This window comes from Hippopotamus amphibius, chromosome 5 (assembly GCF_030028045.1).
Source record: "Hippopotamus amphibius kiboko isolate mHipAmp2 chromosome 5, mHipAmp2.hap2, whole genome shotgun sequence".
Lineage (NCBI taxonomy): Eukaryota > Metazoa > Chordata > Mammalia > Artiodactyla > Hippopotamidae > Hippopotamus > Hippopotamus amphibius.
The window spans coordinates 69,584,849-69,611,828 of NC_080190.1; the positions used below are offsets into that span (position 1 = coordinate 69,584,849).

The 26,980-nt window shown below is 38.1% G+C and overlaps 1 protein-coding gene across 1 annotated transcript in view; it reads left to right on the forward strand.

The window, feature by feature from the left end:
* The window catches only part of CTNNA3 (catenin alpha 3), a 1,725,716-nt gene that overhangs the window by 1,524,521 nt on the left and 174,215 nt on the right, over positions 1–26,980 (forward strand). The window contains exon 14 of the mRNA XM_057737480.1: positions 6,372–6,464. Within this exon, the coding sequence (XP_057593463.1) occupies positions 6,372–6,464 (93 nt within the window). The remainder of the gene's footprint in view (positions 1–6,371; positions 6,465–26,980) is intronic.

Consider the following 26,980-nt stretch of genomic DNA (forward strand, 5'->3'; position numbering starts at 1 on the left):
CTAACCACTTTATTACTGATCAAGCAAACTTTGACTATCACAGCATTTCTATACGTAGTAATTTCTCCATTATGATTAAAAGTTGAAAATAAGTACCACAGAATGAAAGCAGCTTGTTAAATGCTGGTATTAAGACTGTAACCAAGTTGGTAATTTTCATAAATCATCTGATTTCTTCTTCCAGTTGTTTGGTTAAGACTCAAATGAATAAAGAGTGCCCTCTTCCGTCTTGTAATCTCAGTGGTATTCACTCTATGGGGTATGAATTTCAGTCCACAAATTCAGATGTCAAGAAAAAAATTCCTTTTTATTTTTATATTCCTTAGGGTGACTACATTTTAACTTTGCTTATGGGAAATTTAAACATAGTTATTGGGCCTCCCCCTTACCGTTTAGGTAGGGCCACTTACCCCTACCACCTGTGTCGGGCCAGGTGAACCAACGTTCCAGAGCAGCAGTTCTCAAACAGCGGTGATTTCCTGCCCTCCCCAACATGGGATAGTCGGAACTGTCTGGACATCTTTTTGATTGTCACAACTTGAGAGCGCCCCACTGCCTGTGGTGAGTAGAGGCTAGGGGTGGTGCTAAATATCCTACGATATACAAGACAGCCTCTTACAACCAGAATTAGTCGGACCAAGATGTCCATAGTGCCAAGGTTGAGAGACTCTTTTCTAAATACTTAGACTATTATCAAGGTATCAGAGAGACCCAACAGTTTCTTGTCATTTTCCCCCACTGGTTACCAATGAAATGTCTGTTTTCCTAGCCCACCTGGCTCCTTCAGGTTTACTGCTTACTGTTTCCATGACAAGTTTGTAGCACAAGGCGCTGATGAGACTTGAATATCTGGTCTGAGTTTAGAAGACGGCATTTTCACTCCAGTCTTATATCCATATTGCACAGCTAATGGGATGCCTAGACATCTTCCTGGTCTTCTAAGTCTGAGAATTTTGAACTTGTGGAAAATTTCTCTGTGCACAAAATCTGTTGTCTCTAATTTCCCTAGGCATTATTTTTGAAAAACAAAATCTGGTAATCTTTGTCTCCAACTTTCCCTTAGGCAAGGAATTATTAAATCAACACCTATTGAAACCAGAAAGGAAAGGCTTATTCCATAGCTCAAAAATGTTCCTAAGACTTTCTTCTGACATTCATACCATTTAATGGTCATTAAATCATTTATTCCCTTATTCAGTTAGGATATCTTTACTGAGTACCTAGTATATGCTGTTTGGGGTGCTCAGAATGGTAAACAAGACAGACAACATCCCTGTTCTCACAGATGTTATGTTCTAATGCGGCAAGACGAAAATGTATCTCCTCCCGCCTCCCCAAAAAAGAGGGAAAAAGAAGAAAATATAATTTCAGGTTATGATCATAACATGAGGGCTAAAGAAAAAAAGCACAGGGTGATGTAATAAATGAAGTAGGAAGAAGGGTGAACCTCACATGGGCTGACCAGGGAAGACTGGATAGTGTTGAGTACAGGCCATCTGAGCTCCGGTGGTAGAAAGGTCTAGCTAGTGAGAGCAGCAGGAGGAGCCTGCCAGGGAGGAGAGCAGTAGATACAAGGAGACCAAGGTCTTGATGTGGAATGAACTGATGACTGGGGTGTATTTGAGGGGTAGAAAAATTCCACGTGTTATGGATCCACAGTGCTTGCCACGAGAAATAAAGTTCTTTGTCTCTGACAACTCTGGCAACTCCAACCAATTGTATAATTCAGTGTAATAGTCAGAGTGACTTCTGGCCACTAACTCATTATCTGTCCAAGTATGTGATAAATTAACCCTCCAACTGACAAGCAATGGAAGGCATATTTAATATGTAAAATGGCTGCATTTCAGGTGACAGGGAAAATCTGGGATTAACTATTGCCACTGCAGTCTTGCAACTCATATTGTTATGGTGACACGTAACTGATGCCTAAACCAATCAAAAATGAAATAAATTCAGTGTCGGGCCAATGGTTCTCATGAAGAACTGCACATCAGAGTCACTTGTACAACTTCATAAAAATATAGGTTCCTGGACCTCTCCCTCAACGATTGATTCCAGGGGTCTGCAGTTTTAAAAAGCCCATGTGTAACACACAACCAGTTGTATACTTTATTTCCTGGAAATATTTTCAAATGCTTGACAGTTAAATGTGATGGTTAAATTTTTCTGAGATGCAACCCTTTAAATAATTTATAGGACTTGGAAACTAGAAACCACAGTGGCCCAGAAAAGGGATTAACAACCTTGTCAATAAATGCCAAGAACAGAATATTGATTTAAGGGAAAAAAAAATGTGTGTGCGCACACGTGCACGCACAGGCATGTGCATTCTACAAAGGGCATTTTTTAGTTTTCTATAATTTGATTTGTGTTATTGTTATATCTATTTCTTTTTTTTTAAATGTATTTTAATTCTGGTCTCTCTACTTTGACATTCCAAAATCTACTAGTGTTATCAGCTCAGCTAAGAGAATCTCACTGAACATGTTATTGCAGCTTCTCGCTTCACAGTACTGTCCATGGCATCTTTCCTTCTTTGCGTGTCAGACCACTACTGACATTGCTGTGGCAGTTATTTGATTGTAGTAAGCCACTGAGGGATAATCAGAGAAGTATGATTTATGATTAAATCATACATATGGTTTAGAATTCAACTTTAATTCTGAGAAGAAAATGCCAAGCATGACTCCTGTTTCGTAAGACTTTTTTTCCCTTTTTCCTTTTTCTTTCCTTCTTTCTTTTTCTTTTTCTCTTTCTCTCCTTCCTTCCCTCTTTCCTTTCCTTATTTTTGCTGTTTTGGTGACAACAAATTTATTTTCTTATATTTCATTATTAAATGTTTATGAAGTCTTGTGCAAGTGAATTTTAAGGTACCGTAACACTGCCAATGTTTCACTAAGGATGCTGAAAGAATTAATGGGATAAATCTATAGAAAGCATTGGGCTCCTTGGAGGAGGAGGAAGCGTTATAAATGCAGTCATTTATAGTGCTTTTTATACCTCAATAAATATTTAAAATTTTTATACATATATATACACCACCAATTTATTGTGACCCTGAAGTTTAATGTGCTACTACTGATTATTGCATGCTCAGTTTCTGCATAAGAACCTCAGGCTGACGATTTTCAAGTTCTATACTTGTTTCTGGACTTTTTACATAAAATAAAGTGAGATCTTAAAGTACTGCAATAATAATTTATGATAATTATTAACATTAATATTGAACATTCAGTATTTTCTACTCACTGAATAATGTTCCAGTCCATCATCTTTTTTTACCTTCACAATAACCCTAAGAATTAGGTAATATTTTTGCTATTTAAAGGCAAGGAAACTCAGCTTATGTCAAATCACTTTGGATTGCCTAAGGAAGGGTTCACGATAAGCAGGAGTTAAAATAGGAAAATATGAAATAGTTTCCCTGAATTCTGATAGAAGAAATAAATGAGTAATAACTGAGTTTTTTATCACTTTTTCCAGAAAAAAATAGGGTATCTTCCTATTGGTCTGGTTTAGAGATAGCTCATCGTAGAGAAGGAAGGTTATTTCCATCATCCCTGAAAATGTCAGAGTATATCTTTATTGGGGCCAGGTTAAGAGATATTCTTACTCTTATATATGATTAAAATCAGATCAAAAGAGATCTTTACTTGAAATTTAGAAGAAGCAGCGTATGTGGAATTATATTAAACCGTGTTAACACAATGACATTATATACTCAAAATCAGGTGAATGTTAACTAGAGGCAGCTAGTAAGTATCATGTCAATCCAGAGTAACAGATGTGGAGTAAAATGGAGGTATCCAAATTGCCACAGAAGTTTTATCAAAAAATATAAGGGGTTTTGATGGGATGAGGGATAAGGTAGCGGAGGAAGAGAAGAACAAACAGTAGACAGAAAGAAATAACTTTTGTTGCACCCCAGCTGTGTCTGTGAACTAAGCTCTTACTTAAAGCATCTTAGTACAATTGAGTCTCATAACAATCTTCAGGGTTAGGTATCATTATCCAAAATTTTGTTCTAAGGAAACCAATGTTTAAAAGGAGACACATATTGGACTTCCCTGGTGTTTGAGTCGTTAAGACTCTGTGCTTCCACTGCAAGGGTCGAGGATTTGATCACTGTTTGGGAGCTAAGATTTTGTATGCTGTGTGGTGTAGCCAAAAAAAAAAAAAAGACACCTATTGTCTGAAGTTCCAAAATCGCTAACTGAAGGGGCGGGATTCAAATTCAGGTCTGCATTACCCAACAGTTTATGGTCTTTCTCTTACATAGCACTGATCTAAGATAGTTGGTGTCCTCTTCCACAGGATGAAAATTGATTAGAACCATACACAGTTACACACAAATCTGAATGTTTGTGTTTTGGATTTCTTACCAGAGCTGTGTAACAAGGAATCATAGTTTAAAATTGAGACTGTGTAAACTAAAAAATTAATTCTCATTAAGTACTTTATATTTTCAATAATGACTTTACTTTGCGATACTTATATTTGCAATAATGACCAATATCTTGTATTTGCAATAATAAATGATAGCTTTAAATTATTGCCCCAGTGGGACTAAGGGAATGGAAACCTTGAGCTGAGAAAAACAACAAAAAGCAAATAAAGAAAAATTTAGTTTGAAATACAGAAGATGGAAGCACAGTCGAGGTACAGTGAGGAAAAATGTTTGTTGTTGCTGTTGATATGTTTTGTTTTGCTCATATCCAACTATATTTTTGGCTATTACTGATCATTTTGCTTAATTCATTCAAAAGTATGTATGTCCTAGGTTGTGGTGAGATGGTAGTAAGCAGAGCAGACCTAGTCCTTACCTCAAAGAATGGACAGTTCAACAGTTGGCTTCCTAATTCAGCAAACAACGCTACAATAAAGTATGAGGAACACTGTGATAGTGAAAGTAGAGGGCAGCAGGAAATGTGCGGCAGAGGAACCCGGGCCAGGCGAGGGGATTCTTAATCAAGACGCCTTCCTGAACAAGAGATGTTTACGCTGAAATTAAAAAAAAAAAAAGGAATGGAAGTAGGTTAACTATAGAATAGACACTAATGATAATTATTCTTATCACTTGTAAACATCTTGGTTCGTGGTAAGCACATAGTGTTAGCCAAATTGCTACTCAGAGTAAAACATCCTTTTGATCATTTTTGTTTTCTTTTTCTTTCAAAATTTATATGGACATAATGCAAATACCATGAAATTCACCATTTTAAAGTATAAAACTTCACGTTTTTAGTATATTCATGAGACATGTGACCATTACCACTATCTAACTGCAGAATATTGTCGCCATCCCAAACAGAAACCACATACGCATTAGCAGTATTTGTTCCCAACCCCCTCCTCCACCCCTTCCATTAGGAACCACTAATCAAATATCTGTCTCTATAAATTTGACTATTCCAGAGTTGTCAAATAAATAGAATCATACAATACGTGGTATTTTGTGATTGACTTTTTTCACTTAGCATTGATATTTTCACTGTTTATCCATGTTGCAGTGTGTATCAGTACTTCATTCCTTTGTATGCCAAGTAATATCCCTTTGTATGGATTTACCACATTTTGTTGATTCATTCATCACTAGATATGTTTTTCGGCTGTTGTGGTTGGTGCTGCTATGAACACTTGTTTACAAGTTTTCGTGTGGATATGTTTTCATTTCTTTTGGGTATATGTTATGGAATGAATTGGGTTCTGCTCCTCACCACTTAAAAAATCAATTCTCAGAGATATAGAAAGGAAAGGTGCCTTTAATCAAATTGCTGGCAACCTGGGGAGATGATAGACTCAGCATCCCCCCAAAACCACCTTCGAAGATTCTGCTTGGCTATTAAAGATTTATAGGGAAGAAAGGAAGTAATCTCAGTTAATCATTGGGATGGGGGTCAGAGTCGTCACCCTCCCCGTTTGCAGGCTCGGTGACTTCTTGTGATCTTCCTCTAGATGCTTTCTTGTTCACACAGTTTGTTCACGAGATTACTGAAGGGGAACTAGGGAAGAGATCTGGCCTTCTGTTAATTACTTATTCTTCATTTCTACCTCTTTGATCTATGGAAAGAACTGACAAGTTAGGCAAGGTTTTGTGTGATTAAAAGATCTTAAATGTGTGCTTGGGCTAGAGATGAGTAGAGCATGGGGGTGCCTGGTTTTAAAGTTAGTTACAGTATAGCTTTGCCAAAGTGACAAGGAAAGGGGCTTCCTGCTGAGGGAAGTTTCCTTTAAAGAGCTGCTTACATGTATACCTAGGAGTGGAGTTACTGGGTCATACTGGTAACTCTGTGCTGCCTTTTTGAAGTACTGCCAGCCTGTTTACCATTTTGCATTTCCACCAGCAGTGTTTTGCTTTCTTTTTATAGACACCAGAGGAACTAGAGGATGTTTCTGACCTGGAAGAAGATCATGAGGTCCGCAGTCACACCAGTGTTCAGACCGAAGGGAAAACTGACCGGGTGAGTCACCTCCCTGGGGGGAGAGCTGTGTGCTGCTCCCTCTCCTTGTCAATCCAGGCAGCCTCTCACAGATGGGACTTCCGGATTTGGGACTGGTTTTGTAAAAGCACAGGGAGAAAAGCCTCAGAGTTAAGGGGCAGTGTCCTGAGGGGAGTGGTTTCCTCTACCTTGAGAGCTCACAGTGAGGCCATTTCTGGTTAGGTAGTGAATCACTCTGCACCACTTTTGGTCTTTACAGCAGTCATGGGAATATCAAAGTGAAATGTGTACTTGTTTGTTTAGAGTCGAAAAGAGAAACCAAGAAGTTGTAAATATACCCTGAAATTCTAGGGGAACAAATCAACTTCTGAGGTATATTCCCCTGCTTTTCTTCTTTTCTACAATGCTTTCTTCTGCCCCCCCTCAGCGTGGGGCGTGTGCATGCACGCTCACACACACACACACACACACCCTCCGAAGATGTTAATCAATTTCTGAATTACTCTGAGATGCTCTACTTCACTTTATTTATACCCAGTGCTTGGGAACTGATGAAAGTCTGATTTCCTAGCTACTGATAGCTTGTGACTGGAGAACAGACTATAGACCTTGAGTCTGAAAGCCAGGTAGTTCAGCATGGTGGCTAAGACTGCCTGGGAATGCATCTGAATCAGCCACTTCCTTGCTGGGTTACTGGGAGACTCAGTCTTTCTCTACCTCTGTTCTCTGACTTGTAAAGTGAGTGTACTAATAATATTCTCTCTATGAGGATTATTATGGGAGTCAACTAAATTAATGAATAGAGCACTTAACATAGTGCCCAGCTCTTAGTAAGTTCTCAGTACTGATTATAGAACTTACTAAGTAGCAATGGTATCATTATCATCATTTTCATTATTACTATTGTTTAATTAGGTAAATTCAGTGTCATAAAATCTAAAGATGCATGAAACAGATAAATTGAAGAAACTCCTGTGTTTTCAAATATTCAAAGTGCCTGGAACTGGTATATGTCAGTCACAATGCCTGTGTTTATTAGAAATGTTGGCTATCTTGAGTTTTTTTTTCCTTGCTGATTATTTGATTTATCAGTCCTGTGGTAGCCAAGGGACACACAGCTCCTGGAGTTAGTCTGCTTCAAATCTGGTAGGCATTCTCGGTAAGAGATCAAATCTTATAAATGGCAGTGAAATTGGAAATGAATTGTGGCAGTGGTAAACTTTGCTTATGCTCTCAATGAAGTGAATGACTGATTCACTTGGGGTGCTGCTGAGCCACTGGTTGTGGAGCCAGTGGAGGGTGAGGGTGGATATCAGGGCTTTCAGAGTAATTAATAGGAGGAAATTTTCTTAAAATAAAGGCATCTTTTAGGATTCTGGGATTAGTATAAACATGCCCTAGTTCTCATTCGGGATTATCACATGTAGACAATGAAACCTTGGTTAAGACAATGAAACCCTTAGAATTTAGAAAGTTCAAATGTCTTCATCTGAAAAATGGGAAGAATAATATTCTACACCTTTTCACAGCATCGTTCATAACTTCAAAGAACACAGTGCATATGAGAGTTTTATAAATTTTAAAATTATATGCTGAGAGGATAAGGTTCTTATTACTATTATTATTTATATTTTTGTTCTTGGATAAAGGGCAGCTAGATGACCACTTGCCCATGGTGGTTATAAAGCTGATAATCTCCAGGGTCCCAGATCTTAAGACTTTCACAGAAGCCACTGCTTCTCACCTTGTGGCAATCACCCTGAAAGTGCTCTGAATCCTAGATTTGTGTTCCGTTGTGCAGTTTCCTGACAATCCAGTTCATTTGGAATGCTTATGGGGTTTAGGCATTTAGTAAAAGAGATCTATCACCTTCAAATCTACAGGAAGTAACATTATATTCAACCTGGCCACTCCCTGCTTTTGTAAATCTCTCCTAAATACATTCCAAACAGCTTGGATTTTATTCACTTCCTGCCTTGAGGCTTTCCTGCATTTGCTATGTGGAATCCCAAAGGAAGCAAATCAGATAGCCAAATACATCTGCAAGCTTATGTGAGGCACTAACACCCCACAGAACAACTCTTCCATTCCTTGGATGGACCATTTAGAAGTGCATTTTCCACAGGTCCTCAAAAGTTCCCCAGGGGATCAAGCCAAATCCAACAGCAGTGACCAGCTTGATAACATATCTTTGGATTGGCTCTCCTTTCTTTCCTGATTCATTCTTAGGCTCCTAATTCTGTTCCTTAAAACCTAGTCCCAAAATAAACTACCTTTCATTCTTAGTGTCCACTTTTGGGGTAAAATAAGGAAAGGTCATCACATCACATATACTATTTAATTATCATGCTAACTATGCTATACTGATATTATTACCCCAGTTTTACTAATAAGATCACTGAGGCTCAGATTTATATAACTTGTGCAATAAGTGGATTATGTTTTCACACTGAGAACGTTAATGATTACCACGTCGGTTTACTTAGGACATAGAGTTAGCAGAATGAATCCTTTACTAGCAAGCAGACAGAGAACCACCACCACAAAAAAACCTGATAGGTCATCCATGGAATGAAAGAGGAATCCATGGAATAAAGGATGCTACAGCAGTCTGAAAAGAAAAAAAAAGGAAGAATACCATTTTTTTTTAAATTTAAGGAATAATTATTGTACAGTATGGGTAACTTAACTCCAATAAAACCCTCTTATTGAATATCTATCTTGTGAGTTTATTACAACAGAATCTGCCCTCATACCTGAAGTTTATATGATTAGCCAAGGATGATAGATCAAATTGGCCTCTACCTATATCTCCTGACCAGAAGTGAGACCATGTTTAGAGAGGTTTTATGTTCTCTCCTAGGTATCTTATATCCCCGAAAGTCGAATATTTCTTACAATTACATCCCTGTACTTAGAGTCAATTCTTATGTTCAGTCTTCTGGCCAGTATGAGACTTTGTATCGTATCCAGCATTTCCTGAAGTTTGTGTCCCCTGAACTGAGTATACCTTTTGATGTTTCCCAAGAACCACTAATTTGAGAAGATACCATAAGATTTTGAAGTGGAATCTGTCAAGAATGTTTTGAATACTCACGCCTTGCTCAATGAAGAGTTCCTGGTCACTGCACAAGACAGGTGTTTGGGTTCCTTTTTGTTTGTAGCTGTTACTAAGGAGTAAATGCCTTTTTGGTTCTTGGATTATGTAGACTCTGCTGTATCGAACATGTACTAGAACCAATTTCTGGCACTGTTTAGTAATGGAGTGACAGTTATTTATTATCATTTTACTCTCTGCATTTCACTCGCAGCAGCTTTGGCTGAACATCATCTGTTACTGCTGTCATTGGTGGCAAATGCCACTGGGTATGGTAAAGGTCTGTAATGAACAAATAATGATTTAGAGTCCACAGTCAATGAGAGCAAAATACTGAAAGACCAACAGTGCATGCCTTATGAGGTGGCAGAGGAACAGCAGTGGAAATTAGTGATTATCTTAATTATTAAACATGAATACTCACTGGACCGATACTACTGTTATATCCAGTAATCAGGCATGCCACAGTGATACAAGGCAGTGGGTTTGTTTTAGGTTTATAGAGCATTCTTCAGAGCTCATTGTTTATTCTGTTCATGCCCTTAGCAAGGAGGAAATAGACATCTTTTATTTTAAAAACTCAAATTAGAAAGAGAAATTAAAATAGTCTGCTAAGATAATAAAATTCTTAAACTCACTGATAATAAGATTTTTTGCAAGTCTTAAAAGCTTCTTAAAGATTTTTATTAAATATAAGTTAAGCCATATATCTTATTTAAACAGAGCAGTGTCAGTTACCATTAACACTTTATAGAATATTCCCAAATTGCTATCTTATTTAACAAAAGCCCTGAATTTTGGGTTTTAATTTTTTCTTGATTTTACTAATTAGGGAATTAGACTCAAAGAATTTCAGTAGTTTATGCAAGTCATGTAGAAATGGGGCCAAATCCCAGGTCTTCTGGCACCAGCCACACTCTTTCCAGTAGAGCATGCTTGTAAACTTGGGTGGAATCTCATAATCCCTTAAGATCTCATTGCCCTGCGTTGCTACAGCCATATTATGCTGTTGATATTGTAATTCCTCTAATAAAAAGATGACTCGTGAAACTGAAGGCCGTAAGCCTTAGTATCAGATCTGTCTAAGCCTCACACATTTCTAAACGTCCCGATACTACAGTCTTCCATAAATAAACAAAATCAGCTTGTTGGTTACTATCTGGAAACTATGTAGTGATGCCCAGATCCTGATAGTCTCCCTGGTGGATCACTTTGCACTGATGAGATGGATCCTACTCATGGAGGACCGTCTTGGGCAACAATCTGAGGTCTCTGAGCATAGAAGCCGGAGACAGAGGCAGTTACTCCTCACTGAGCCTCTTATCACGTTGGCTTCTGTGATATTTCGATAAAGGGAACTTTCTAATTTTTAGAAATTTTCCCTGGTTTATTGTCTGCAATTTGGGCAGCAGTAGCCATGGATACTCAGGAAATTGTGAGTGTCAGAAGGGTGGTAGCTTAAAGCATATTCCTCAAGCCTACCTAGGGGATAACTGCGGATTTAGAAAGGCTCAGTAAAATGGATTGAAAGAGTTTTGTGACTAGAATGGGTGAGCAAGTGACTTGCCTTTTTTTGGCCCTGCTATATAAATAGAATGTAGAAGTTAAAAGTATGGACTTTGGAGTCACATAAACTTTGGTTTAAATCAGGGTTTTACCAATTACTATGCATGTGACCCCGGGGAAAGTTAGTTTATATTTCTTTTTTTTTTTTTTTTTTTAGGCGCACGGGCTTAGTTGCTCCATGGCATGTGGAATCTTCCCAGGGCAGGGCTCGAACCCGTGTCCCCTGCATTGGCAGGCAGATTCTTTACCACTGCGCCACCTAGGAAGTCCTAGTTTATATTTCTAACTTTGTTTCCTCATCTGTAAAACTGTGATAATAATAATATCTATTATTATGAATAGATGGAGTGGGAGAAATGGGTAAAGGGCATCAAAAATTTTCAAAGTAAGGGTAAGGAAAATAATAGTATCTATTTTATCATTGTTTTTGAAGATTAGATATATGAAAAATCAATTCATTTCTCACACAAAGGAAATGCGCAATAGTTTGATTTTTTTACAAAAATGAATTTCAAGATGTGCATAGACTTGCATGTGCTAATGTTATACTTTATTTCCTTTAGAGTAGTTCAAGGAGCTTTGTACATACATATCTCTCAGTCTTTCAATATAAGACTACCTTGGTCTCCTGGCTTTATGGGGCTAAACATTTAGCACTCTGTTACCAGAAATCTTTTGAAATTTTTCTTTTTCCCCTCAGGAGGGGGACGTATCAGGAACTTCCTTAAGAGGTTAAAAGGAAGGTGCTATTAATGTGATTCTTAATGATGCTAGCACTTTTATGTATATGTATATTTATATTTGTACAAAGAATGTAGAACTGAAATAATGATCATAAAAAGAAACTTTTGATAGTGGGAAGAGAAAGTTTTACTCAAAAGTTGTCAAGTTCTTATTTTCTTCAATGATTTTGGAATGCCTGGCCCTGCACTGGGAGTATTTCTTCTTTGTAAAATTGTGGTAGCTTGGTGATCTATTAGTTTCCACCTTTCTCAGAGTCCACAGTTACCTTCAGCAAGGTATATAGGGCTTAATTTTCTAGTTTTATGGTATGTACTCATAAAAAAAAGAAAAAGAGTCATCCTGATATTTTATAGGATGCATGTTGGAGACAGTTTTGCAAGCAGACATTTAAAATCACCTTTTATTTCTATACCCCTGTCCACGAAGGACAGATGTTCTAGTGATTCGTCCCTCTGCCTAAAGAGCTTGAAAGACAATAAGGTCTAAAAACGAAATCAAAAGTTTTGTTCTGCCTTACACAATTTAAACTTATTTATTTTTTTAAATTAATTTATTTATTATTTTTTGGGGGGGTACACCAGGTTCAATCATCTGTTTTTATACACATATCCCCATATTCCCTCCCTTCCTTGACTCCCCCCACCCTCCCCGTCCCAGTCCTCTAAGGCATCTTCCATCCTCGAGTTGGACTCCCTTTGTTATACAACAACTTCCCACTGACTGTTTTACAATTGGTAGTATATATATGTCTATGCTACTCTCTCGCTTCATCTCAGTTTCCCCTTCACCCCCTGCCCCCGCCCATACCTCGAGTTCTCCAGTCCATTCTCTGCATCTGCATCCTTGTTCTTGTCACTGAGTTCATCAGTACCATTTTTAGATTCCGTATATGTGAGTTAGCATACAATATTTGTCTTTCTCTTTCTGACTTACTTCACTCTGTATGACAGATTGCAGTTCTATCCACCTCATAACATACAGCTCCATCTCATCCCTTTTTATAGCTGAGTAATATTCCATTGTATATATATGCCACATCTTCTTTATCCATTCATTTGTTGATGGGCATTTAGGTTGCTTCCATGTCCTGGCTATTGTAAATAGTGCTGCAGTAAACATGATGGTACACGTTTCTTTTGGGATTATGGTTTTCTTTGGGTATATGCCCAGTAGTGGGATTACTGGATCATATGGTAGTTCTATTTGTAGTTTTTTAAGGAACCTCCAAATTGTTTTCCATAGTGGCTGTACCAACTTACATTCCCACCAACGGTGTAGGAGAGTTCCCTTTTCTCCACACCCTCTCCAACATTTGTGGTTTCCAGATTTTGTGATGATGGCCATTCTGATCGGTTTAAGGTGATACCTCATTGTGGCTTTGACTTGCATTTCTCTGATGAGGAGTGATGTTGAGCATCTTTTCATGTGTTTGTTGGCCATCTGTATGTCTTCTTTGGAGAAATGTCTATTTAGGTCTTCTGCCCATTTGTGGATTGGGTTATTTGCTTTTTTGGTATTAAGCTGCATGAGCTGCTTGTATATTTTGGAGGTTAATCCTTTGTCCGTTGTTTCATAGGCAATTATTTTTTCCCATTCTGAGGGTTGCCTTTTAGTCTTGTTTATGGTTTCTTTCGCTGTGCAAAAGCTTTTAAGTTTCATGAGGTCCCATTTGTTTATTCTTGATTTTATTTCCATGATTCTAGGAGGTGGGTCCAAAAGGATCTTGCTTTGATGGATGTCATAGAGTGTTCTGCCTATGTTTTCCTCTAGGAGTTAGATAGTGTCTGGCCTTCCATGTAGGTCTTTCATCCATTTGGAGTTTATTTTTGTGTATGGTGTTAGAAAGTGTTCTAATTTCATTCTTTTACATGTTGCTGTCCAATTTTCCCAGCACCACTTATTGAAGAGGCTGTCTTTTTTCCATTGTATACTCGTGCCTCCTTTGTCAAAGATAAGGTGCCCATATGTGTTTGGGCTTACTTCTGAGTTCTCTATTCTATTCCATTGATCTTCCTTTCTATTTTTGTGCCAGTACCATACTGTCTTGATCACTATGGCCTTGTAGTATAGTTTGAAGTCAGGAAGCCTGATTCTTCCAACTCCATTTTTCCTTCTCAAGATTGCTTTGGCTATGTGGGGTCTTTTGCGTTTCCATACAAATCGTAAGATTTCTTGCTCTAGTTCTGTGAAAAATGCCATTGGTAATTGGATTGGGATTGCATTGAATCTGTAAATTGCTTTGGGTAGTACAGTCATTTTCACGATGTTGATTCTTCCAATCCAGGAACATGGTATGTCCCTCCATCTGTTGGTGTCTTCTTTGATTTCTTTCATCAATGTCTTAAAGTTTTCTGCATACAGATCTTTTGCCTCCTTAGGCAGGTTTATTCCTAGGTATTTTATTCTTCTGGTTGCAATGGTGAATGGGAGAGTTTCCTTAATTTTTCTTTCTGCTCTTCCGTTGTTAGTGTATAGGAATGCAAGAGATTTCTGTGCATTAATTTTGTATCCTGCTACTTTACTAAACTCATCAATTAGTGCTAGCAGTTTTCTGGTAGAGTCTTTAGGGTTTTCTCTATATAATATCATGCCATCTGCAAAGAGTGACAATTTTACTTCTTCTTTTCCAATTTGGATTCCTTTTATTTCATTTTCTTCTCTGATTGCTGTAGCTAAAACTTCCAAAACTATGTTGAATAATAATGGTGAGAGTGGACACCCTTGTCTTGTTCCTGTTCTTAGAGGGAATTCTTCCAGTTTTTCCCCATTGAGAACGATGTTGGCTTTTGGTTTTTCATATATGGCTTTTCTTATGTTGAGGTAATTTCCTTCTATGCCCATTTTCTGGAGAGCTTTTATCATCAATGGATGTTGAACTTTGTCAAAAGCTTTTTCTGCATCTATTGAGATGATCATATGGTTTTTATCCTTCAATTTGTTGATATGATGTATCACGTTGATTGATTTGCATATATCGAAGAATCCTTGCATCCCAGGGATAAACCCCACTTGATCATGGTGTATGATTTTTTTTAATGTGCTGTTGGATTCTGTTAGCTAGTATTTTGTTGAGGATTTTTGCATCTATATTAATCAGTGATATTGGTCTGTAGTTTTCTTTTTTTTGTGACATCTTTGCCTGGTTTTGGTATCAGGGTGATGGTAGCCTCGTAGAATGAGTTTGGGAGTGCTCCGCCTTCTGCAATATTTTGGAAGAGTTTGAGAAGGGTAGGTGTTAACTCTTCTCGAAATGTTTGATAGAATTCGCCCGTGAACCCATCTGGTCCTGGGCTTTTGTGTGTTGGGAGATTTTTAATCACTGCCTCAATTTCCATACTTGTGATTGGTCTGTTCATGGTTTCTATTTCTTCCTGGTTCATTCTTGGAAGATTGTATTTTTCTAAGAATGTATCCATTTCTTCCAGGTTATCCAATTGATTGGCATATAGTTGCTTGTAGTAGTCTCTCATGATGTTTTGTGTTTCTGAGGTGTCCGTTGTGACTTCTCCTTTTTCATTTCTAATTCTGTTGATTTGCCTCTTCTCCCTTTTTTTCTTGATGAGTCTGGCTAATGGTTTTTCAATTTTGTTTCTCTTCTCAAAGAACCAGCTTTTAGTTTTATTTATTTTTGCTATGGTTTCCTTCCTTTCTTTTTCATTTATTTCTGCTCTGATCTTTATGATTTCTTTCCTTCTGCTCACTTTGGGGTTTCTTTGTTCTTCTTTCTCTAGTTGTTTTAGGTGTCAGGTTAGGTTGTTTATTCGATCATTTTCTTGTTTCTTAAGGTAGGACTGTATTGCTATAAACTTCCCTCTTAGAACTGCTTTTGCCGCGTCCCATAGGTTTTGGGTTGTTGTGTTTTCATTGTCATTTGTTCCTAGATATTTTTTGATTTCCTCTTTGATTTCTTTAGTGATTCCTTGGCTGTTTAAGAGTGAATTGTTTAGCCTCCATGTGTTTGTATTTTTTGCAGTTTTTTTCCTGTAATTGATATCTAGTCTCATGGCGTTGTGGTCTGAGAAGATGCTTGATATGATTTCTTTTTTTTTTTTTTTAATTTATTTATTTATTTTTTGGGGGGGTACACCAGGTTCAGTCATCCGTTTTTATACACATATCCCCATCTTCCCTCCCTTCCTTGACGCCCCCCCCCAAGCCCCCCCCACCCTCCCCGCCCCAGTCCTCAAAGGCATCTTCCTTCCTCGAGTTGGACTCCCTTTGTTATACAACAACTTCCCACAGACTATTTTACAGTTGGTAGTATATATATGTCTGTGTTACTCTCTCGCTTCATCTCAGTTTCCCCTTCACCCCCCGCCCCCTCCCATACCTCGAGTTCTCCAGTCCATTCTCTGTATCTGCAATTGATATGATTTCAATTTTCTTGAATTTGCCAAGGTTTGATTTGTGACCCAAGATGTGATCTATCCTGGAAAATGTTCCGTGTGCACTTGAGAAGAAACTGTATTCTGTCGTTTTTGGATGGAATATCCTATAAATATCAATTAAGTCGAGAGGGTCTAATGTGTCATTTAAAGCTTGTGTGTCTTTATTTATTTTCTGTTTGGATGATCTGTCCATTGATGTAAGTGGGGTGTTCAAGTCTCCCACTATTATTGTGTTACTGTCGATGTCCGCTTTTATAGCTGTTAGCATTTGCCTTATGTATTGAGGTGCTCCTATATTGGGGGCATAGATATTTACCATTGTGATATGTTCTTCTTGAATGGATCCCTTGATCAGTATGTAGTGTCCTTCCTTGTCTCTGGTAATAGTCTTTACTTTCAAGTCTAATATGTCTGATATGAGTATTGCTTCTCCAGCTTTCTTTGGACTTCCATTTGCATGGAATATCTTTTTCCATCCCTTCACTTTCAGTCTATATGTATCCCTTGGTCTGAAGTGGGTTTCTTGTAGGCAGCATATAGAAGGGTCTTGTTTTTGTATCCATTCAGCCAGTCTGTGTCTTTTGGTTGGAGCATTTATTCCATTTACATTTAAGGTGATTATTGACATATGTGTTCCAATTACCATTTTTTTAATTGTTTTGGGTTTGTATTTGTAGGTGTTTTCCTTTTCTTGTGTTTCCTACTTAGAGAAGTTCCTTTAGCACTTGTTGTAAGGCTGGTTTGGTGGTGCTGAATTCTCTTAACTTTTGCTTGTCTGGAAAGCTTTTGATTTCTCCCTCAAATCTGAATGAGATTCTTGCTGGGTAGAGTATTCTTGGCTGTAGGTTTTTCTCTTTCAGGACTTTCAGTATATCCTGCCATTCCCTTCTGGCCTGCAGAGTTTCTGTAGAAAGGTCAGCTGTTATCCTTATGGGTTTTCCCTTCTATGTTGTTTGTTGCTTTTCTCTTGCTGCTTTTAATATTTTTTCTTTGTGTTTAATTGTCGTTAGTTTGATTAATATGTGCCTTGGTGTATTTCTCCTTGGGTTTATTCTGTATGGGCCTCTCTGTGCTTCATGGACTTGGTTAATTATTTCCTTTCCCATGTTGGGGAAGTTTTGCACTATAACCTCTTCAAATATTTTCTCAGACCCTTTCTTGTTTTCTTCTTCTTCTGGGATGCCTATAATTCGAATGTTGGTACGCTTAATGTTATCACTGAGGTCTCTGAGACTGTCTTCCATTCTTTTTATTCTTTTTTCTTTTTCCTGCTCTGTGGCGTTTATTTCCCCCATTCTATCTTCCAACTCACTTATTCGTTCTTCTGCCTCAGTCATTCTGCTGTTTATAGCATCTAGAGTATTTTTAATTTCAGTTATTTTGTTATCCATTGCTGTTTGTTTTTCTGAGTTCTTATGAACTGTTTCTTGTACTTTCTCTATTTTGTTATCGAGATTTTGTATCATTTTTACTATCATTACTCTAAATTCTTTATCAGGCATTTTTCCTATTTCCTCCTCATTTATTTGGTCTTGTGGGTTTTTTTCCTGCTCCTATGCCTGCATGGTGTTTCTTTGTTTCCTCATGGTTGTCCAAACTTTTGGGGTTGCTTGTCCTGGCGATAGAGGTGTTTATAGAAGACTGTCCAAGCCTCAGACTAATGTCTAAGTATTGGATTAAATGAATATTAAGTCTCAGAAACACATACATGTATAAGACACACAATTACTGAATCCATTAGGACATAAGGCTCTGGAAAGACCTGACAGAACCCCAGTGTGCTATCAGATATTCAAAGAGAAACCCAACAGAAATTGACAACTGAAACAGAACAAATCAGAGACAAAAGCAAAAGCAAACAAACAAACAAATAACACCTTACACATACAAACATTAATCCAGGGAGATTTTGTAAGCTAGGATCAAATATAGAAAAGAGCCAGAGTACCACCAGAGAGAATGGAGATTCTCAGAATGTAATTAGACAACTGTACTAAGAACTAAGATAAAGACAAAAGCCTAATATTAAATACCAAGGTGGTGCGTCATCTGGAGAATAGAGCAAGGAGTCTGAGCAGACTGATAGTGTTGCTTATAAGTATGTTAAGATAAAATAAACTTAAAATGGCTGGAAGAAAGGGGAACAGAAGAGCATAATGTGGTTGGAAATATGGAAATAAAAAGAAAGGAATAGAAATGTGTAAAAGATAGGAATGAAAGGAAAGTATGAGAGATATATTGTCCGTACTACCAAAAACTTAGCTAGATATAGAAGTATGTAAAAAGGCAAAAAAAAAAAAAGAATAAAAAATATCATTAAAAAATTATGTTATAAAACTTGTAGATCCCTTATGGCTAAGATCGTATTTAATAAAGAAAAAAAAAAAAGAGAGAGAGATAATGAAAAAGAAAAAAAAGAGAAAAAAAAAAATCCAGAACTGATCCCAGAATGGACCAGTTCAATAGGTATTGATACTACTATTTCTGTTTCCTTAGCGTCTCAGCTGTAAGTGTCCTTCTCCTCGCCCTGGGTTTTTTTGCATTATTCTGTGACCAGCAGAGGTTCCTTTATTGTTCGTCTGTAAGCGTCAGTGTGTGGGGAGGGAGAGGGTACAATAGTGGCTCCTTCTCCTGGGAGTGAGTGAGCAGTGGCGCACTGTTGTTTCAGTCGGGCTTGGAGGTGCCTGTTGCAGAGGAACGCTGGTGGCTCAGGCGTAAACAGAAAGTCTTAGATTTGGGCCTCTCTCAGTTTTTTTTTTGTTGTTGCTGTTGTTGTTGTTTTTTTTTTTTTTTCTCTAGGCAGCCTCCCTGCTGCTGGCGTTGCAAGGGGTTTTAATCTAGCCCCGCCCGAGTGCTTGAGGGTGCTTGTTATCCCTGAGTGCCTTAGGTGGCCCAGAGGTATCTCTCCACTGCCTGTTGCAGAGGCTAGGAAAGAGAGAGAGAGGCTATGGGCGTGGCTCCTCCCCCCCCCCCCCCCCCCGCCTCCGTCCGTGAGCCCGCAGCCTCCAGCCGCTATCGTGGCCGGGCAGCTCTCAGGGACAAGCACTCCTTTCCGTGGATCTCCTCCCTCCTGTCCTCTCGGTCCGTCACCCTACTGGCAACAATGTTTCTCACCCTGAACCAGCTCTCCGGTTCCCACGCTCCCGCTCCCGGACCCTCTGTTCAGCTGCGGATCGATGTCTCGGTCCGGGAACGCTGAGCTGCGCTGCGGACCCTCCGTATGTTTCTCACTCCCTCCCATCTGCCACAGCTCCGCCACTTCACCCTCTTTGAGCCCTCGTAGATGCCTCCCTACCGCTACGTCAGGCTCCCCGCAGCCCTCTCTGGTGTCCGAGGCCGTCTGCTGGTGTTCAGCTGGTTCTCTGTGGGAATGACTGAGTCCTTCCGTGCATTCCCAATGCATCTGTGGAGAGGGATGCACTCCACGTCTCTCTACTTCGCCGCCATCTTTTCTCTATCCACAATTTAAACTTTGATCGTAGTGTCTTGTAGATGAGTGAAAAAGGAAACTCACTTAACAGTACTGAATAAGGCTAGATTTTTATTTGAAGGTATTTGAAGCTGTGGTCTCTAATTGATGAAATTCAATTTAATGAATATAACATTAAAGACAAAACAGTTTATAATTCCAATATGATAGGTAGTCATACCATATTTCAGCATGATAAAGTTATGACACCTGTTTAAAGTTACATTATTCATCATATTTACTGATGATCCAAAATTCAAGAAATTGTAATCTGTAGTCAGTTCAATGACTAATGTTTGTCCTATCTTTAATAGTATACTCACCTAAGAACATATAGTTTGTAAACTGGCCCTGCCTTAGAGAATATCATTGAGGCCATTGGATTCATATATGCTCTATAAATAGAAGTAAATTAGGACAGAAAATAAGAACAGTTGCCTAGGTTACTGGACACAACCTCAAAACGTCAACAGCAGCAAATGAATTGGAGCATATCAAATCTTAAAATACTGGAGATGATTCTTGGTATTAAAAAAAAAAAAAAGCCATGTTCACTCAAACTTCGTGTTGGTGATAGGGAGAACACCCTCACTGCTGCTTTTTATCACGCAGTCTGCTGAATATCCTCCACCATGAGAATAAAAAGAATACCATGAATGAGTGGTGTATTTTAAAAATTGGAAACATTTTAATAGGTCCTATTTATTATCAGAATACTCTCCCAATAACTCGAATTTATAGTGAAATTACATTACAGAATATGGAGACCGGACCTCATTACCTTCTTTGTGATATAACCTGGTTTCGGTTGCTATGAAAAGCACAGGTCTGGTAAGCCTGGATGAAGTGACATTACTCAGCAGCACTACACTAGGCAGTGCTCCTTCTCATCATTTGTTTCTATAATTTCTATTGCGTATTTGGTGATAACTCTGCTTTCCTACCTTTCTGGGTGATCATCCTCAGTGCTTCATAGTTTCCTCTTCCTCTACCTATTCTTATGCATTAGGGGTCACTAAAGTTCTGATGTAAGCCATACAGTCCTCAAGTTTTTTCCAGTTTTCCTGGATATGCTCATACAGTCCCAAGACTTCACATGTGATATATAAAGACATATGACCTTAGCCAAGTCCTGTCTCTTGAGCTCTGGCTGCATGATGGCAGGCCTGTAAGTTTCCTTGCCTCATGTAGCTCACAGGCACCTGTGGAACTCAGTGTTTCTAAGCCTGACTGCATCGTCTTGCCCCACAAATCTACCCTAACTCCCATATTCCTTATGGTGCTGCTGTACATTCTGTTGCATGAGTCTGAACCTGGGAATCACTGTTTTACTCCTTTCCACAGCTAATATGTTCTGGTTTTACTATCTTCTAAATATTTTCTGAACTTGTCCATTTTTTTTCACCACCTCCACTATCACTACTTTCAAAGAAAATGTGCACTGGACAAAGTTAAAAAAGGAAAGGAAGACTTCCCTCAAGACTATTGTAATAGGGGAGAGAGACCAGGACTCAGTCTGAGTTCAACTCTGCTGAAACAAGGGGGTGAAAAATTTTTCAGAGTTGGTGTGAGAGGAATTGGAGCCTATCTATGTTTGCTAATTGGCTTCACCGACAGGAAAAGTGAACTTTCTCTATTTTCGTAACAGGAGGCACTTTTATAATTTGAAGCTAGGTGCCCTCTAAAGTTGAACTCCTCCCTTCCCACAGAGACTGGAGGTTAGGGCTCTGTCTTCCTTGATTACATTTCATAGGGATGGCTCCCAGATCCTTGAGAAAGACCGTCCTGGGTTGTAAAACTGGCAAGAAGCATTAAAAACATTTACATCTCAGAGAGACAAAGAAAGAATTTACAACTATAATTTTATAAACTATGTGCTCTAAGAAAAGGAAGGTCAAGGGCTTAGAGTCAGGAAGAAGTCTGTCTAAAGCTTAGTCACGCTGAGGGGATGTTAAGGCTGTCTTGGTCAGCACCTTACTTCAGGCGCTGGCGTCTCTCACTAGATTGCCTATAGCAGACTCCTAAATTGTCTCTTGCCTCTAGCTTTGTAAACTTTCATTCTCTCACTTGAACTCATATAATGTTTCTCAAGTGCAAATCTGCCCTCTGTCACCATGCGTTAAACTCGACAGGCCTCAGCGTCGTCTCCCCATCCAGTCCTTCAATGGCCTACGTAAGAGAACTTCAGGATCTGTTCCCATTCCTCTCTTTGCCTCATATTTCACCACTTCCTCTCTAACCCTGACCCCTTGTATGGAAATCATTCCTCCTAGAAGGCACAGGTTCTCCTCTCACATCCCTCTCTGAGGAACACAATTCCCTCAACTCCCTGTCCTCCCCTTCATTGATAAATACCTGCTCGTCATTAGGATTCCAGATTAGCTTAGACTTCACTACAGCACAAGTCCAAGTGTAGTTTCCCCTCATCATCCATTCATTGTACATGTATAATTTCTTATATGATGGCTTATTTTTTTTCTCCATTCAGTAAACGTAACTAAGCCTCATTAGTGCAGAGATCATGTTTTTGTCTCATTTAGTGTTAAATCTACAGAGCCTCATACACCACCTGGTACAGATCTAGATCTAGATATAGATGAAAGAAGATAAGGATCACCTTCCTTTTGTAAGACATCTTGCCTTGAAAGTACACTAGGTCCTCAAAATATTAAGTCTAGGTTCTTCCCCGATCTTTCTTGCTTCCAACAGTTGTACTTACTTGAACCAGATAAATCTTACTATAAATTGCTAGCTCACTACTCTGAAACATTCAGTGGCTCCCTACTGCCTAGTACCTGTTAGTATAAATATTAGTGGCTCTGCTTCTTGCCAAAGTCCTTCACAATGCCTCCTTATTCGTGGCCCTCTAGGCATACAAATCCAAAAACTTTTTATTTGCTAAACTGATTCTTGTGTTCCTAGGACTATTCCTGAGGCTATGATTTTTCCCAAGTCTGAGTTGTCTACCTTTTGTCCTTTTTTACTCTGTCAAATACAAAAGTTCTTTAAGGTGAGCTCAACTCCCTTTATTTCCAAGAGGTTTTCTTTACATTTAGCCACTACTGATTTAATGATACAAAAACTTCTGCTGAGAAGCAGTCTAAAGGATAGTGTATTTATTCATTTTGGATTTTTACATGCTCAGGTCACTAGACTCTATCTTTCTCTATCCACAATGAAGTATTATTATATTAAACTATATACATTTTACCCTACTTTGATTGTTGGGAAGTTCTCAGTTAAAATTAATGCTTAGTAACTAATCTTAAATGCCTGTCTTATTTATCTTTAGAAATAATTTTCATTATTATTAGTGAACCTAGCCTTCTGTCAAGCTTTAAATAGTTTTCTACTCATTCATGCATTCATAGCAGAGGAAAGAGCAAGTAGGAAAGCCTTGAGGAAGGAATGCTCTTGGAAGCAAGTATTAGTGAGGTTAGGGGAGATCCAAGACTAAAAAGGTAGCCTGATCATGTGGGGCACATAAGCCATTGCATGACATTTAGCTTTTATTTTGAAAAGGGTAGGAAGCTATTGGATAGGTTTGAGCTAGAGGGTAACATACGACTTTAATTTTAATGGGGTCATTCTGAAGATTGTGTTGAAAACAGCCTACGTAGTGGTTCAGGAGAAGGCAGAAAGTTAGAAAACTGTTGCTGTTATTCAAGTAAGAAATGATGGAGGCTGAGATTGTGGTTTTAAAAATAGAGAGGTTGAAAGTTGTTGGTTGAGCATATGTAGAGATGGGTGAATCAATGAATTCTCTAAAGATTAGATATTGAGTGTGAAAGAGAGAGAATGGAGTCAAGGACAACTCAAGGTTTTTGTCTTGAGACCTGGAAATGTGGACTTACCAGTTATACTGTTACGCAGGAGATGGCATTAAGCAGATTGGAGAAGGTAGACGATCAGAATTTAATTCTGGCTATGTCTAGTCTAAAAAGTCTGTTAGACAACCAACTGAAGATGTCAAGTAGGCAGATTTGAAATTTACACACCAGAATGGAATTCATTTCACATGTATAGCTTTATATTACAATTTTACAACTTTCTCAGCTAATAGTTACGTTTTATGTATTACATGGTGACCATTTTTTTTTTTCCTCAAAGAAGCTGATATTTTAGTTTTAGGTCTAGTTTCCTTCTACTTTCAGACCTCATCTTCCCCAAATCTTCTCTTTTTTTGATACAGTGTTTTTTTGAGTATTACATTTTTTGGAAGACCTCCACTGACCATGCTGGTTAAAACTGCAGCCCCATCCCCACCCTCATATAAACCTCTTCCCCTCTCTTTTTTTCTCCATAGCACTTCCTTTCACTATCTAACATACTAAATGAGGGCAACAATTTTAATCTTTATTTTTCCCATGATATATTCACCAAGCTTAAGTGCTGGGCACATAATAAATATGCTATAAATATTTACTGAATGAATAAGTAGATGAATGATGTTGACTATAAGTGTGTTTTAGGAATAGAAACATCTGCAAAAAATTGCGAAGGAAGGGAATTGTTTCAGATACAGCATTTGTATCCAGCCAATGCCTTCTCAAGTTTAGAGGTGCTTGTGATGGACATCTGGTTACAAAATGCTGCCCTTTATCCCATTCTTTTGTCATTGAAAAGGTCCTATTTCTTTTAATGTTAAAATTTTAACATATGTAAATTAAATAATTCTGAATTATTAGTCTCCAGTGAAATATGTGCTTACTTCTTTTCCTATTAAAAACAATATATATCAAGTAATGGTTAAGGTAGTTAAAAAAAAGAGCTCAAAAGCAAATCTGATATTCTAAAAATCACCTTTGCATACTAAAGTACCGCAATCTACATATTGGGTTTTTATATGCCTATTTTTAATCATTGAGTGATTATTAACCTACATTTATTTTTTTAAATAAATTTTAACATGTATTTCTTGTAATGAGGTATACTGGTTGTACATATATGGCTTGATTAAAGTCCCATGTAAATATGCGTGGACAAAGAACACAAGCATTTCCCCTGGTGTGGAGTTATCAGCTCTACAAAGCTCATGTGCTGGTGGGAAACAAAGCTTTTTAAAAATGTCATCCCCAGACTTGTCTCCTCCTTCCTGATTCAAATGCGATTTAAAGAAAGAGAACACAATTTCTGGAGTCAGACTCCCAAGTTTGAATCCCAATTCTGCCACTTATAACTGTTGATATTCTGCAAGTTACTTAACTCCTCTGTCTCAGTTTCCTTAAGTTTTAAATGGCTCCACTCACATCACAGGGTTATCGTGAAACCTTTGAGTTAACATTTGTACCAAGTTAGGCATAGTTATGTAATCAGACTTAGGTGACCATCATCGTGGTGCTCCTCACCCACCAATACCACCATCGCTGTCTCTTCATCACCATTGTCATTTGTTGAATGGATTCACATTTATGACACCTCTGCTAATTCTGCAAGTTAGCAACATTCACTTTACTGATTAGTCCTCTTCAAACGTTCCAGAACAATTAGTGGAGAGAACTAGCCTGATTGGTTAAGCTAAATAAAGTTCCTCCTATATCCCTTTGCATGGATCCTTTCATGGATTTGTAGTTAATTTATGGATAGGTAGCCCTTGAATCAGGGTAGGTGACCTACCCTGGTCTAGTTTCAACCTATGGATGAAAATAAAATGAGGTCTATGTTGTTTCTTTGAGTGAAAGTATACAGAGGAAATCAGGCTATAAGTGGATATTGGGTGCATTGTATGTTAAGACAAGCATACAAAATATAATACCACAAAAAATATCAATGCCAGACTTTTGCCAAGGAAGGTAAGAGTCATCTGTATCCAAGAAATGTTCACGAAGCACTTGCTTATATGATTCGTGGTCCTGAGTCACTTGGAACTTGCAATCTAAGACATAGCAATTGAAATGTGCACAGGGGATATATAGTGAGCAGAATAGAGATGTGAATACGTCACCACCTGGCAAACAAAATATTCACCTTCCATGCTAATAATGGCAAGTACATTGTAGAGAAGTTGAGTAAGTTCTAGAAGTCTATGACTTGAGACTATACAACTCTCTGTCTAGGCTGGGTAAACACAATGAAATACTCAATTTCCCTCATGAGTCCAAAGGATAGGCATGTAAAGTATAAATTACATGTTTGCAAAGCAACAATTTGGAAGGTTTTGATCTCTCTGCTCTCCAGCTACCATCAGCCCATTTTTGAAATTTAAAGTGACAGAGCTAATTTCGTCTTCTCTCCTTTCTTAGGCTTAACTAAAGATAAGAGATCCAAACTCTTGTACAAGCAAAATCCTGGGTGCAGAGGAGAGTAAAGAATCTAGGCAGCAACAGAGTGCTTTATAATTTCAATTGACTTGAAGGTTAGACTTTTAAAAAAGAAGGAGAGTCTTCTAAAATTAGCAGCAAAACATATTTACCTTTTTAATAGCTCTTTTTAAAATTGTGAATGACATTGATTTTTACTGACTTTCTGATGGAACTTTGAAGTTTTACACATTACCAAAATTGAATTTAATAATGTCAATTTAAAAAATTCCTCCAATTTCCTGTTGTACTAAAATCACATACCTGATCCTCTTTCATAGCTATGTGCTTTTGAATAAGCATGTCTTCTATTGCCTACTAAATTAAGAAGAAACAGTGTACTTGCAATTGGATAAATGTGAGTTTTAGGAGATCAGGATCATAGAATTGGTACCTGAAGTATACTTTTAGGGAAGTCGGAATTAGCACAACCTTCCATGGAGGAGTCAATGTCCTCACAGTTTAAAAAAATTTCCAAATTTATAATCAAATTATACTTGTATCTGTAAAATACATGAGTATACCCTAGATGAATCTCAATTGCTTATGATGATAACAGTAAAAACAACAGTTATTTAATTAATGCTTCATATGTAGCAGGCACTTTGTTAAATTTTCTCCACAACTAGCCCTTGAAGTAGGTATTACTATCCCCACTTCAAAAACATAGAAAAAGAGACAAAGAGGTTGTCCAAGTACCCAGTATCACGTAGTATGAGGTGACATAGCTGAGACTGACCCAGGTGTGCCTGCCTCAAGGACCCACCTGTGCTGCTGCTCTTTCTTCTGCACGACACAGTCCCCCTCCATGCATTCCAGGCTTTAAAGGGACCATGTGAATAAAACCTGTCTCCATGCTCCTGGCAAAAAGTGCTAGATTTATGGGAAACTGCGACTGATACACAAGTGCAAGATTGGCCTAAAATCTCATTCAAAATGGCAGGAATCTACATTTTGAAATCAAGCTGCATAGA